General features: G+C 45.7%; 1 protein-coding gene across 16 annotated transcripts in view; it reads right to left on the bottom strand.

Moving 5' to 3' along the window:
- Positions 1-14,861, bottom strand: part of kif1b (kinesin family member 1B) — a 327,704-nt gene that overhangs the window by 52,466 nt on the left and 260,377 nt on the right. For all 16 annotated transcript variants that reach the window (XM_070860541.1, XM_070860555.1, XM_070860547.1 and 13 more), the window contains 4 exons: positions 13,757-13,919; positions 7,212-7,302; positions 6,968-7,086; positions 4,944-4,999 (listed from right to left, as the gene is read on the bottom strand). In XM_070860541.1, the coding sequence (XP_070716642.1) occupies positions 4,944-4,999; positions 6,968-7,086; positions 7,212-7,302; positions 13,757-13,919 (429 nt within the window). The remainder of the gene's footprint in view (positions 1-4,943; positions 5,000-6,967; positions 7,087-7,211; positions 7,303-13,756; positions 13,920-14,861) is intronic.

Genomic DNA, 14,861 nt, shown 5'->3' with positions numbered 1-14,861 from the left:
TCTTCGTCACAGGTGGGACAGACAGTTGTGGGTGGGGAGTCTGGTTTGCCGCACGCTCCTTCCGCTGCCTGCGCTTGTTTCCTGCATGCTCTCGGTGATGAGACTCGAGGTGCTCAGCGCCCTCCCGGATGCTCTTCCTCCACTTTGGGCGGTCTTTGGCCAGGGACTCCCAGGTGTCAGTGGGGATGTCGCACTTTATCAGGGAGGCTTTGAGGGTGTCCTTGCAACGTTTCCTCTGCCCACCTGGGGCCCGCTTGCCGTATCTATTCTCTCCACCACTGTCGCACTGTGGCTGTAGAATGTACCACCTACAGGATGCATTGCCTTAATTGGCCAAGCTTAATTTAATAGCACCTCCCAGCCCTATAACCTCTACTTTTCCCACATTACAACAGTGACTACACTTCAAAAGTACTTTATTGGCTGTAAAGCGCTTTGGGACGTCCTGAGGTCATGAATGCCGCGATTGAAATGCAAGAACTTTCTTTCTTCCTTTACCAAGAAGGATAAGAACAGCAAAATTGTGGGATCACCCCCATCTTCCCTCCATCCTGGCTTGGATATCTATTGCAGTTGTGCTCGCTGACCTACATTGGCTCCCGGTTAAGCAACATCTCGATTTCAAAATTCTCATCCTTGTTTTCAAATCCCTCCATGGCCCTCGCCCCTCCCTATCTCTGTAATCTCCTCCAGCCTCACAACCCCCCGAGATGTCTGCACTCCTCTAATTCTGCCCTCTTGAGCATCCCCAATTATAAACGCTTAACCATCGGTGGCCGTGCCTTCTGTTGCCTAATCCCTAAACTCTGGAACTCCCTCCCTAAACCTTTCCGCCTCTCTTTGCTCCTTAAAACCTACCTCTTTGACTAAGCTCCTGCCCTAATTTCTCCTTATGTGGCTCGGTGTCAAATCTTTTGTCTCATAACATTCCTGTGAAGTGCCTTGGGATGTTTCATTAGGTTAAAGGTGCTATATAAATACAAGTAGTTGTTGTTGTTGTTGTTGTTGTTCCTTCATCATTGCCAGGCCAGAACTCTGGAATTCCCTCGCCAATACGATTGTGGGAACACCGCAAACACAGACCCTGTAGTGGTTCAAGGAGAGGGCTCAGCAGCATTTATTTTGGGGAGGGGAAGTAGGGATGGGCAAGAACACGCAGATATGCCAAGTGTTACTCACATCCAGAAACAAATACAAAAGTCTAGAAACAATTCGACACCAAAACTGAAGAGCTTATCCAATGAATATGAATTCAGAAATGTTTCACAATTCTGTACGTTTCTTGTTTTATGTCAGACCATCAGCCTCCGGTGATGTGTACAAAACCTTTTCTCAAAAGCGATGGCATTTGGTGGAACTATTTTAAAGAGCAAATGATGACCAGTACCCAAAAGGTCAACACAAACCAATTCCTCCGCTGTCTGTTTCATCCGCCAAAATATCAAAGTGTCAGCCAAGTTCAAGATCAGTTTGAAGCAGTGAAAGACAAAGAGGGGGAAGATTCGGTTGAATAACGCGAGGGGCGCTAAAGGGTTAGCGTTAGCGAGCGTTGACAGTTGCGTCGCTCAGCTACCTTAGTGATCAGCTACCGGCGGCGCTGAGGGAGCATCACCCGGGAGTGTGGCGCCGATGGCGACGCTGGAGTAAACTTTGGTTTGCTCGTCACCCGTAGCGCCCCCTAGTGACCCCACCAGAGAGTGCCTGGCGCGCAGAGCTGTCTCGGGGCGCGAAGGGAAGGCCTGACTGCATCAGGTAAGTGCGATTGATTTTTTTTTTTACATTTTTAATTTTGCGATTTAACTTTATTTGGGGTGAGTAATGTGTAGAGAATGTTTTTTTTATGAATTTTGGTCTGATTTTTTTTTTTTTGCAAGGCGGCCTCTCTTCGGCTGCCACAAAGCCAGATCTTTAGCTCGAGATGTTCAGTTGCTCACCCGGCCTCGTGCCCCGAGAGAAGTGTGAAAGGCTTCCCTCAGCGATTGTTGTGCTGCTTCTACTCCAAGTCCGATCTTGGTTCTGATTTTTATATTCAGAAGCCGTTCTCCAACCGACAAGCCCCCTCGGTACGAGAAAGCCACGATGACGTTGAAACAATCGCAGAGCTTCCCTCCATCACTGAACTGATTCAGCCCTCACTATTTCTGGTGCAAGTCCTCATTTCAGTGCCGTGACCGAACTGGTTGCCTCTCTCAACTGCTCCTGGAACTACCACCAACACAGTCCACTGGAGACACAGTCAAACTAAATTGCATTTTAGTGGTTAATTTACTGATTTTTAAATTGGAGATACATATCGGATTGCTTTGAACTGCACAACAGTTCAACAGAACGGAAAATGTGAAGGATTCAGTCAGATGGATTACGGCACAGGAGTAATTTTCACTGTTATATATGCAGACTATAGATATACTCTCTGTGTAGTCAGTGTATAGTTGCATAAGATGGAGACTTAGTTACCTGATGTACTATTAATAAGGTTTACACTGTGTATATGCTGGCACCACTAGAGGGTGCAACTGGTGGAGACCGGGGTTTCCTGCCCTGGTGGCAGGGGCTGTATAAAAGGAGAGCCACCATGCGGCTGTCTCACTCTGGAGTTACGAATAAAGGACCAAGGTCACTACAGTTTGAATGAAAAAACACATTGCCTCGTGGAGTCATTCATAAGTACACTACAGACCTAATATTCACTTCACAGCAGTTTCACAAAATCATTCAAAGCAAATCCCACATTAACAATGCTGGTGAGTAAATAGCGCGTTAGAAAAGCCAACTCTCTTCGGGAGAACTGGTCGTTTCCACATCCCGGAGAGTAAAAATATTGGCATTTTTCCTATTTCATTATAAAGCAAATATTTTCACATCTCAGAAATATGCACAGCTTAAAATAAAGAGAAAGCATAGAAAATACAAGTCACCGGACCATGGCAAACATCGGACATGCACACGTTTAATTACTGGTGTACAGAAACACAGCCTAATGTTGAACAGTAGGGAGGGAGCACATCACGGGAGAGAAAACGGTCATCATCAAAGCTTATATTTTCTGTCAAATAGTTTTAAAAAATAAGCAGTTTTTTGGATGAGGATTTTGATTTTGGAACTTTTGTAATTCTCTGATTACATTTTTCATTTCACTTCAAAAACAACAGAAAAAAACAATTACATTAAAAAAAAACTAGCCTAAAAATAAACGACTAAAGGATGAGACAATGAAGGCACAAACTCACACGACACAGTTAAAATGAAGATGGATTTTAACCTACAGATTAAGCTTCACAAAGCAGCGCTCCTTCTACAGTCATCGACTTCAGCACACAGCGCACAAGCTGAACATGAGCAGAAGCAGCTTCAATCTGCAAGCCTGAATGATAGGTGTGCGATAGGGGGAAAGACTACGCTAGACGGGGTCCTAAAACATCACTAATTTGCCATGGGCTCTGGGCGAGTTACCAACCGTGATGCTTTGGGACCTTCAGAACGTGACAAATGGGAATAGGATGGAAAAGAAATGCTGGCAGCTGATCTGCACCGCCGACGAGTGAGCTGTTGGCGGATGAGACAAACGTGTTGGCATTCTCAGAGAGAGCGTCAAGCAACTGAACATTTACATAGCCAGACATCAGGTATCTAACCAGCTCAATCTTTCGTGCATGGTCTGAAATGGAAGAGAAATCAAGGGCATGGATGGTGTAGAGGGCAAAAGGGGGGGGGGGGGGGGAGAAGGGGGCAGAGAGAGGATAAAAAGAACAGAAATATTTAACATGCAAAATTAAAAATATAATAAATGTACTCCACAAGTCTTGATATTAATTATATCTGCAACCACAAATCTTTCTCGGAAATATTTACAAATTTGTTGCGTATCTTTTTTTATTTATTCGTTCACGGGTTGTGGGCATCGCTGGCAAGGCCAGCATTTATTGCCCATCCATAATTGCCCTCGAGAAGGTGGTGATGAGCCACCTTATACAACTGAGTGGCTTGCTGGGGCTATTTCAGGGGGCATTTAAGAGTCAACCACATTGCTGTGGGTCTGGAGTCACATGTAGGCCAGACCGGGTAAGGGCAGCAGATTTCCTTCCCTAAAGGACAGATGGGTTTTTACAAAAAAAAAACAATCCGGTAGTTTCATCATTACTGATACAGGTTGAACCTCCCTTATCCAGAACTCCCTTATCCGGAACCACCCGTCGTCCAGAACCATTCCCGGCCACCGGGTGGCGCATGCGCAGAACTCCGACATGAACAAATTGAAGTCCTTCCTCGCTGCCGACTCCCACAATCGTTGGCCTGACCCCGCGATCCACGAGGAGGAAAGAGAGTGTGAGAGGGAGCGCGCGCGAGGGGGGGAGGGGAGAGGGCGGAGAGCGCGCGAGAGCGAGGGGGTGAGCATGCATGCGGGGGGGGGGGGGGCGAGCATGCATGCGGGGGGGGGGGCGGGGCGTGCAAGCGAGAGCGAGGGGGGAGGCACGCGCGAGAGAGGGGCGCGCGCAAGAGGGGTGCGCGCGCAGACACGAGAAAGAGAAAGGATAGCGAGAGAGAGAAAGGAAGCCCTGATAGAATCATATGTCAACTGCAGATAGAATGGGTTTGATGGGCACTTTGGTCTTCAGCTGTTTCACAGTTTGTTTCAGTTATTTCAGACTTTGCCTATAATTACCACTAATTCCCCGAGACAGAACTGGTCACCTGAAATCATTGTTACCATTGAGAAATTACCAGGGAACTGCTGGTATTTATTTTATGTACAAACTGTGGAAAAGAGCTTCTCTACATAACAATCTTAATCGTACAACAGAATAGATTAACTGGATCAAAGATTTACTGCTCAAGCACCATGTTGCCAGCGAGACAAAAGATTGGACACTATGAACATACATAAATTGAGCACATTTAATATCAAATGCCACAACTGTGAAATTGTTTTGATTGTGTCTCACCTGGTTTTGAAAGAGGCATTGGAGGGGGGAAATATTTGCGAGCTGGTTGTGGTGGTCTGTGAGAAAAACATTAAAAAGGCGGGTTTAGTCATCCACCCTCTCGTCCTCTGCGATGTTCGCCCAATTAAAAAACTAAAGTACAGTAGCGCCAGCCGTGGCTCAGTGGGCAGCACCCTCACCTCGGAGTCAGAAGGTTGTGGGTTCAAGTCCCACTCCAGGGACTTGAGCACATAAATCCAGGCTGACACTCCCAGTGCAGTGCTGAGGGAGTGCTGCACTGTCGGAGGTGCAGTCTTTCAGATGAGACGTTAAACCGAGGTCCTGTCTGCCCTCTCAGGTAGACGTAATAGATCCCAGGGCACTATTTCGAAGAAGAGCGGGGGAGTTATCCCCAGTGTCCTGGGGCCAAAATTTCTCCCTCAATCAACATCACCAAAAAACAGATTATCTGGTCATTATCACATTGCTGTTTGTGGGATCTTGCTGTGCACAAATTGGCTGCCACGTTTCCCACATTACAACAGTGACTACTCTCCAAAAAGTACTTCATTGGCTGTAAAGCACTTTAAGACGTCCGGTGGTCGTGAAAGGCGCTATATAAATTCAAGTCTTTAAGATCTACCAATGAAAGATTGGGAGAGATCATCTCAATGGCATTTTATTTTAATTATATTTTACTCTCTCACCCCTTTTGAGTTTTGGAGATCGTATGTGCATATCCTTTGGAGTATGAGATTACTGAATAAATAACTGTAAATATTCTGGCTGTGAATCAGACAGTTGCTCATTTAGTTCATTCAGGTCAAATGTATATTGAATACACTGTAGCAATACAGGTATAAAAAAATTAAATGATTCAGGTTTTAAAATATATATTTGTTTCAAAAATCAATGGAATGTACTAGTGAAAGTTGGCTACTGTATTTCTACAGTATAGGGGGAGAGAGGCATGTAGATTCAGACCTGAAGTGGAGACTGGTTTCATACAGATGTACAGTCCTTGTAGATCAAATTCAATAATTAAGAACATAACAATGAGGAGCAGGAGTCGGCCATTCGGCCCCTCGAGCCTGCTCCGCCATTCAATGAGATCATGGCTGATCATCTACCTCAACTCCACTTTCCTGCACTGTCCCCATATCCCTTGATTCCCTTAATATCCAAAAATCTAGCGATCTCTGTCTTGAATATACTCAAAGACCGAGTCTCCACAGCCCTCTGGGGCAGAGAATTCCAAAGATTCACCACCCTCTGAGTGAAGACATTTCCCCTCATCTCAGTCCTAAATGGCCGACCTCTTATTCTGAGACTGTGACCCCTGGTTCTAGACTCTCCAGCCAGAGGAAACATCCTCCCTGCATCTACCCTGTCAAGCTCTGTAAGAATGTTTCAATGAGATCACCTCTCATTCTTCTAAACGCTAGAGAATATAGGCCTAGTCTGCTCAATCTCTCCTCATAGGACAATCCCCCCCATCCCAGGAATCAGTCTGGTGAACCTTTGTTATAGTCCCTCCATGGCAAGTATATCCTTCCTTAGGTAAGGAGACCAAAACTGTACACAATATTCCAGGTGCATAGACACACAGAAAATAGGAGCAGTAGTAGGCCATTCGGCCCTTCGAGCCTGCACCGCCATTCAATATGACTGATCCTCTATCTCAACACCATATTCCCGCTTTTTCCCCAATACCCCTTGATGCCTTTTGTGTCTAGAAATCTATCTATCTCCCTCTTAAATATATTCAGTGACTTGGCCTCCACAGCCTTCTGTGGTAGAGAATTCCACAGTTCACCTCCCTCTGAGTGAAAAAATTTCTCCTCATCTCGGTCCTAAATTTCCTACCCCGTATCCTGAGACTGTGACCCCTTGTTCTAGACTTCCCAGCCAGGGGAAACATCCTCCCCGCATCCTTGTGCCACAGTGCGGTCTCAACAGGGCCTGATATAATTGCAGTAATAAAAGTTCATTAATATAGCCCAAAACATTCAAAGCTCTTTACAAGTCTGCTGGGTTTTTTTTACCTGTTAAAATCTTGTCCTTGGTAATGATAAGGGTGCTGCTGATAATGCCCAAATACCTCAAATACAATCGGCTTGGTCTTGATGTATTCTGCAAACGATTCTGTTACTTCAACAGCAACCTAGATAACATGATAGAGACCGTTTCAAAGGCAGGTTTTCAACATGTTAAAGTTTGGACATTTAACGTTAACTGGTGAAATGGGTCGGTCAAAGCGTTTGAAAAATGTTGGTAACTCAGACTCACATTCTGCACGTGATAAAAGCCAAGGGGTGTTCCCCGTCCACTGTTCTTCAGGGGTTCGGTGGAGAAGGCTTCGTCATGGCGATGCAGAAAGCTGGTAATAAACAAATTCATCCAATGACAACGATCTTACAGAAGTTAACACTGTAATGTCTTTGCTTCATGGGCTCTTTGCTGAAGAATTCATAGCAACACATCGCTATTAAGAACCAGTTGGTTTATTAGCAAAAGGTTTAATAATCACACTACACATTACCAGTTCATCCACCAGGCTCACAATCACCTGCCTCATCGTGGATCCCCCAAACCCAACTGGCTGGGGTTTTATTGAATCTTGTGAACAGCACGTGACCGGCTCAGCCACTCCCAACTCAACAGCTCTACAACTATTTTGTTGTATATCAATAATCAAGTGCCCCCTGATTAAATGGGGGGCACACTCCAAAAACTTTTCAAGTTCCCCCTTGTTTTTTTTTTGAGGGCATTATAACACAAATTATACAAGTGCCCCCTGGCTAAAAGGGGGGCGGGGGCACTAAAACCGACACAATAAACAAATTAAGTTTTACACATTAAAATAAAATACGACACCTCCGACAGTGCAGCGCTCCCTCAGCACTGCACTGGGAGTGACAGCCTGGATTTATGTGCTCAAGTACCTGGAGTGGGACTTGAACCCACAACCTTCTGACTCAGAGGTGAGTGAGCATTACAAACACCTCCACTAAAATGGCGGAGGAGAGTATTTGATGCAAGTGCATTAAGCATTCAGACATTGCTAATAACAATTTCTACCTTCCAGTCCCCGATTGTCATGTGCAAATTGCAAAGAGAAGTTTTCAGCACTGAGCTATAGCCGTGCAGTGGGTACAGTAACATCGAGGTTATGGTCGTGAAATTGTATTCAATAAATATTAAATTGTCGGCAAACACCAGAAAATCACATAAAAGGGAGGTAGAGGCAGAAATCATCACCACAGTTAAAAAGCACTTGGATGTGCACTCGAAGTGCCGTTACTTACAGGGCTACGGACCAAGAGCTGGAAAGTGGGATTAAGGCGACTGTCATTGTTAAGCCCAACCAGTTCGCCAATGTCCTTTTGGGAGGGGAAACTGCCACCCCTATCCGTTCCCAGACTCCAATCCTACACCCCTATCCGTTCCCAGACTCCAATCCTACACCCCTATCCGTTCCCAGACTCCAATCCTACACCCCTATCCGTTCCCAGACTCCAATCCTACACCCCTATCCGTTCCCAGACTCCAATCCTACACCCCTATCCGTTCCCAGACTCCAATCCTACACTGCACGGCTTTCTGACGTGGCCTAGCAGTTGTAATTTTAGTTTACAAAAAAATATATGGGATTGTAGGCTCCTGTGGTTCAGCAGGTGATAGAACCATTAATGAAATTACTACTATCCAAGCGGATCTTTACCTTCTTTAGTGGACAAACATCTGTTTGCATATAGGAGGGAGTTCAATACTAAGGAATATTTTCTCATTTGATAAATAAAACCAAACACATTGAAAGATGAAAGACCAGTCTAAAAAAAAAACTTGACTAGTACATCAAAACTGCCAAATATACTGAAAAAATATCAGTTAGAACATTGCGTTTTGTCAAACTGACTGACAATAGCAGATAATAACGGCAACAGTAGCATAGTGGTTATGTTACTGGTCGGGTAATCCGGAGACACGCGTTCAAATCCCACCACGGCAGCTGGGGAATTTAAATTCAGTTAATTAAATAAATTTGGAATAAAAAGCTAGGGCTGGAAATTCCCCAACCTTTTCGGTGTGTTTTCTGCCGGAAAACGGTGAACGGGGAAATTTGGTGAAGTCTCGCGCCGGTGGTTTTTAAATACCGCTGGGTGGGGGGCGGGGGGGGGAGCGGACCACCGGCGTGCAAGACTCGAAATTGCGCTTTATGGCTCAGCGGTGATCTGTAGATAAGACGGGAAACAAACGCCGGGAAAAACCTGCGTTGCTGGTCTCGGAACAGCGGTCGGTATGAAGACCTGCAAAAAAAAGGTAAGCTAAAGTTTTTATTTTTTAATTCTTTTGCAGCGATTCAATAGAAAAGGGTCTTGTGAATGTTTTGTGATTTTTTATTTTTTGTTCTTTGGAATTTTTGGGGTGTGGTTTCCCCCTTCCCTGGGCCCAACTCGCAGCGGTATCGGTTTCGTAGAAAAGTTGCAGAAATTGCGCCATTTGCGCCACGAATCCTCGTGCAACGCTGATTTTTACCGCTGGGCGCATTTTTTTTAAAACCGAATGTTATGCCTCGGAGTCATAGCGGTATTTCTGGCGGAAAAATGCCCGCTATGACCAAAAATGGAATTTCTAGCCCCCAGTATGAAACTACTGGATCGTCGTTAAAAAAACCCATCAGGGTCACTAATGTCCTTCAGGGAAGAAAATCTGCCGCCCTTACCCGGTCTGGCCTATATGTGACTCCAGACCCACAGCAATGTGGTTGACGTAATTGCCCTCTGAAATGTCCGAGCAAGCATAGAAACATAGAAACATAGAAAATAGGTGCAGGAGTAGGCCATTCGGCCCTTCTAGCCTGCACCGCCATTCAATGAGTTCATGGCTGAACATGCAACTTCAGTACCCCATTCCTGCTTTCTCGCCATACTCCTTGATCCCCCGAGTAGTAAGGACTTCATCTAACTCCCTTTTGAATATATTTAGTGAATTGGCCTCAACAACTTTCTGTGGTAGAGAATTCCACAGGTTCACCACTCTCTGGGTGAAGAAGTTCCTCCTCATCTCGGTCCTAAATGGCTTACCCCTTATCCTTAGACTGTGTCCCCTGGTTCTGGACTTCCCCAACATTGGGAACATTCTTCCTGCATCTAACCTGTCTAAACCCGTCAGAATTTTAAACGTTTCTATGAGGTCCCCTCTCATTCTTCTGAACTCCAGTGAATACAAGCCCAGTTGATCCAGTCTTTCTTGATAGGTCAGTCCCACCATCCCGGGAATCAGTCTGGTGAACCTTCGCTGCACTCCCTCAATAGCAAGAATGTCCTTCCTCAGGTTGGGTGACCAAAACTGTACACAATACTCCAGGTGTGGCCTCACCAAGGCCTGTACAACTGTAGCAACACCTCCCTGCCCCTGTACTCAAATCCCCTCGCTATGAAGGCCAACATGCCATTTGCTTTCTTAACCGCATGCTGTACCTGCATGCCAACCTTCAATGACTGATGTACCATGACACCCAGATCTCGTTGCACCTCCCCTTTTCCTAATCTGTCACCATTCAGATAATAGTCTGTCTCTCTGTTTTTACCACCAAAGTGGATAACTCATAAGAACATAAGAATTTAGCAGGAGTAGGCCATTCGGCCCCTCGAGCTGCTCCGCCATTCAATGAGATCATGGCTGATCTTCTACCTCAACTCCACTTTCCTGCACTGTCCCCATATCCCTTGATTCCCTTAATATCCAAAAATCTATTGATCTGTCTTAAATATACTCAACGACTGAGTATACGCCCTCTGGGATAGAGAATTCCAAAGATTCACCACCCTCTGAGTGAAGAAGTTTCTCCTCATCTCAGTCCTAAATGGCCGACCCCTTATCCTGAGACTGTGACCCCTGGTTCTAGACTCCCCAGCCCGGGGGAAACATCCTCCCTGCATCTACCCTGTCAAGCCCTGTAAGAATTTTGTATGTTTCAATGAGATCATCTCTCATTCTTCTAAACTCTAGAGAATATAGGCCTAGTCTACTCAATCTCCCCTCATAGGACAATCCCCCCATCCCAGGAATCAGTCTGGTGAACCTTCGTTACGCTTCCTTCTATGGCACCGATCCTTGTGGCACCCCACCAGTTACAGCCTGCCAACCCGAAAATGTCCCGTTTATTCCTTCTCTGCTTTCTATCCGTTAACCAATCCTCAATCCATGCTAGTATATTACCCCCAATCCCATGAGCCCTAATTTTGTTTCATAATCGCTTGTGTGGCACCTTAGTGAATGCCTTCTGAAAATCCAAATACATCACATCCACTGGTCCCTCCCAGTCATCTATTCTGCCAGTTACAACCTCAAAAATCTCCAACAGATTTGTCAAACATGATTTCCCTTTCATAAATCCATGTTGACTCTGCCCAATCCTATTATTATTTTCTAAGTGTCCTGTTACCACGTCCTTAATAATAGATTCTAGCATTTTCAGCACTACAGGCTAACTGGTCGGTAGTTCCCTGTAGTCAGTTGTATTCCAGAAGATGGCTCACCACCACCTTCTCGAGGGCAATGAGGGATGGGCAATAAATGCTGGCCTTGCTGGCAAGCTCCACATCCGGTGAATGAATTTTAAAAGATATCGATGGCATTATTTGCTTCAGTGGGAGAGCTTGTAGCTCTTGGCAAGGCCACTAGATGGAGCACTTTACTGTGATAGAGGACTTTGGTCGGAGAAAGATCTAACTGGACTTCTCACTCACTATAGGCAGCAACCGATGAAGCTGTTTAAGGAGGGACTACAGCCCAGCAAAGTGGGTGGGGTGGGAGAAAAAGAGGTATTTGTGACCCCAGAACTGCAATGTAGAGGAATAGCAAACGAGGTAATTACTTTTGAAGCAAAGTGGACCCTTTATCAGCACATTAAACAAGAACAGCTACGAGAATTAGCTTAATTCTACATAAATCATTAGCTTTGTCCCACACCCCAGCTGCTATTTTAGAAGAGCAAGAATGAAAATACGAGTGCACATGCTTAAAAATATTAGCCAGTTACTGCAATAAAATCATGTGAACAGTCAAAACAGCTTGCTTGCATGTAATGATCTACAGGAACTACACAGTTCTCATCTCGCTCTACCAAGCCATTTTATAACTTCTGCATCGTCACTTTGAACCCATCTTCAGAGTACCTGTTGCTGCCTTTTAAAAAAATATTTGTTCATGGAAGGTGGGCGTTGCTGGTAAGGCCAGCATTTATTGCCCATCCCTAATTGCTCGAGAAGGTGAAGGCGAGCCGCCTGATACAACTGAGTGGCTCACTGGGCCATTTCAGAGGGCGGTTAGGGTCTGGAGTCACATGCAGGCCAGACCGGGTAAGGATGGCAGATTTTCTTCCCTGAAGGACATTAATGAACCAGATGGGTTTTTACGACAACCCGGCAGTTTTATGGTCACCATTACTGATGTGAGTTTTTTTAGTCCAGATTTAGTTAATTAACTGAATTTAAATTCCCCAGCTGCCGTAGCGGGGGGATGGGAACTCATGTCTCCGGATCATTAGCCCAGGCCTCTGGATTACAGATCCAGTAACATAACCACTGTGCTACTGCACCCCTTCTGAGCATCCCCGATTGTAATCACTCAACCACTGGTGTCCATGCCTTCTGTCACCTAGGTCCCAAGCTCGGGAACTCCCTGCCTAAACCTCTCCATCTCTCATTCCTCCTTCAAGACGCTCCTTAAAACCTACCTCTTGGTCACCTGCCTTAATTTCTACTTATGCGGCTCGGTGTCAAATTTTTATCACATAATACTCCTGTGAAGCGCCTTGGAACGTTTCACTATGTTAAAGGCGCTGAAAAAGAACATAAGAAATAGGAGCAGGAGTCGGCCATTTTGCCCCTCGAGCCTGCTCCGCCATTCAATACGATCATGGCTGATCTGATCAAGGATTCAGCTCCACTTCCCCGCCCGCTCCCCATAACCCTCGACTCTCTTATCGCTCAAAATTCTGTCTCTCTCCACCTTAAATATATTCAATGACCCAGCCTCCACAGTTCTCTGGGGCAGCGAATTCCATAGATTTACAACCCTCAGAGAAGAAATTCCTCCTCATCTCAGTTTTAAATGGACGGTCCCTTATTCTGAGTCTATGTCCCCTAGTTTTAGTTTCCCCTACGAGTGGAAATATCTTCTCTACATCCACCTTGTCGAGCCCCCTCATTATCTTATACGTTTCGATAAGATCACCTCTCATCCTTCTGAACTCCAATGAGTCGAGGACCAACCTACTCAACGTATCCTCATAAGTCAACCCCTTCGTCTCCAGAATCAACCTAGTGAACCTTCTCTGAACAGCCTCCAATGCAAGTATATCCTTCCTTAAATACGGAGACCAAAACTGCACGCAGTACTCCAAGTGTGGCCTCACCAATACCCTGTACAGTTGTAGCAGGACTTCTCTGCTTTTATACTTTATTCCCCTTGCAATAAAGGCCAACATACCATTTGCCTTCCTGATTACTTGCTGTACCTGCATACTAACTTTTTGTGTTTCATGCACAAGGACCCCCAGGCCCCTCTGTACTGCAGCACTTTGCAATTTTCTCCAATTAAATTATAATTTGCTTGTCTATTATTTCTGCCAAAGTGGATAGCCTCACATTTTCCCACATTATACTCCATCTGCCAAATTTTTCACTTACCCTGTCTATATAAATACAGGTTGTTACTGTTGTACCCGATACAGTAATCACATTTGCGATGTGATGGCCAATTTCCAGGCCTTCTGCACGGAAGAGATGTAAACCATGAAGCACAATTGCAAATATGTTGCTTACTTAAACTGACAAAAGATGTCTGCGTATTCAGGCGGGATCCCGCTGGCCTGTAGCACCGTGACACGGAAAGTGAAGACACTGCCAATTTTCAGGTGTTCGCTGACGTCGTCAGAAATTTCCTCCAAGGATAATTTGGGGTCCAACTCTGTGTGCGATTTAAAATCTGCCGTTCAAGAGGCCCAGAAACAACAGTATTACTGTAATAACCACAACCCAAGAGAATTGAAATCATTTAGCTCACTACACACTGTATACGTTGAACAGGTTAATAACCCCCCTTTAGTCAAAGCTTTGAATCCTCACAAGAAACCAATTCTGTATGTTGTTTACCACCGTTTTTAATAATTCATCAGCAAATTCAATCGTAAAATGATCCGAAATACAGACATAAATCCAATGTATTAAATTACTTTAGAAACTAGATCGGAGTATAACCAGAGCAAATAAACTGAGTTCACTGCCAGAACAAGCTCAGGACATTAAATGCCATATCATTTAATTTACAATCTTGTAAATTTATTTCAAAGCAGCTGCAATATTTTTCTTTAATTCCTAATTACTTTAACAGAAGAGGGATTTCATAAATAGTAAAAGCTTTCATGTTAGCTTAAAATGGGGTCTTAAAGTCTTAGGCTGGAATTTTCTCGAGGGAGGTGGGCTGGGGGCGGGCGGGAAACCTGGGCCCCACCGACTTTATCAGCAGGGCCTGATTTGAAAGCGGGGCCTAGGATTCCCGCCCGCAGGCCGTCAGATTGAGAGGCCGGGCTGGCTGCAGGCCTCAGACACGAGGGGTTGGCCGGGGGAGGGGTCGGCACAATCGGACATTGTTGGTGGGGGCCAGGGAGCGCTGAGCGGGGGAGGCGTCGGCTGGGGATCGGGGGGGGGGGGGGGGGGATCAGAGGACCGGCAGTGGATCAGGGTTCGGGAGGGGGAGGTATCGGGGATCTTGGGGAGGGGGAGAAAGAGGGAAGGATCGGCAGGGGTGCGGGAAATTGGCTGGGGGGGGGTGGGGGGGGTAAATGGGAGGATTGTAGCCGGCTGCAGCATTATCGGTAGGGTGGAGGGGGAAGGCCTCATGGTGGGGATTGGAGGCCTGGGGAGGGAG

The sequence above is a fragment of the Pristiophorus japonicus genome, chromosome 18 (assembly GCF_044704955.1).
Source record: "Pristiophorus japonicus isolate sPriJap1 chromosome 18, sPriJap1.hap1, whole genome shotgun sequence".
Taxonomy (NCBI): Eukaryota; Metazoa; Chordata; class Chondrichthyes; family Pristiophoridae; genus Pristiophorus; species Pristiophorus japonicus.
Note: the sequence above shows the minus strand (reverse complement) of the source record. Positions and strands in the feature narration are given on the sequence as shown.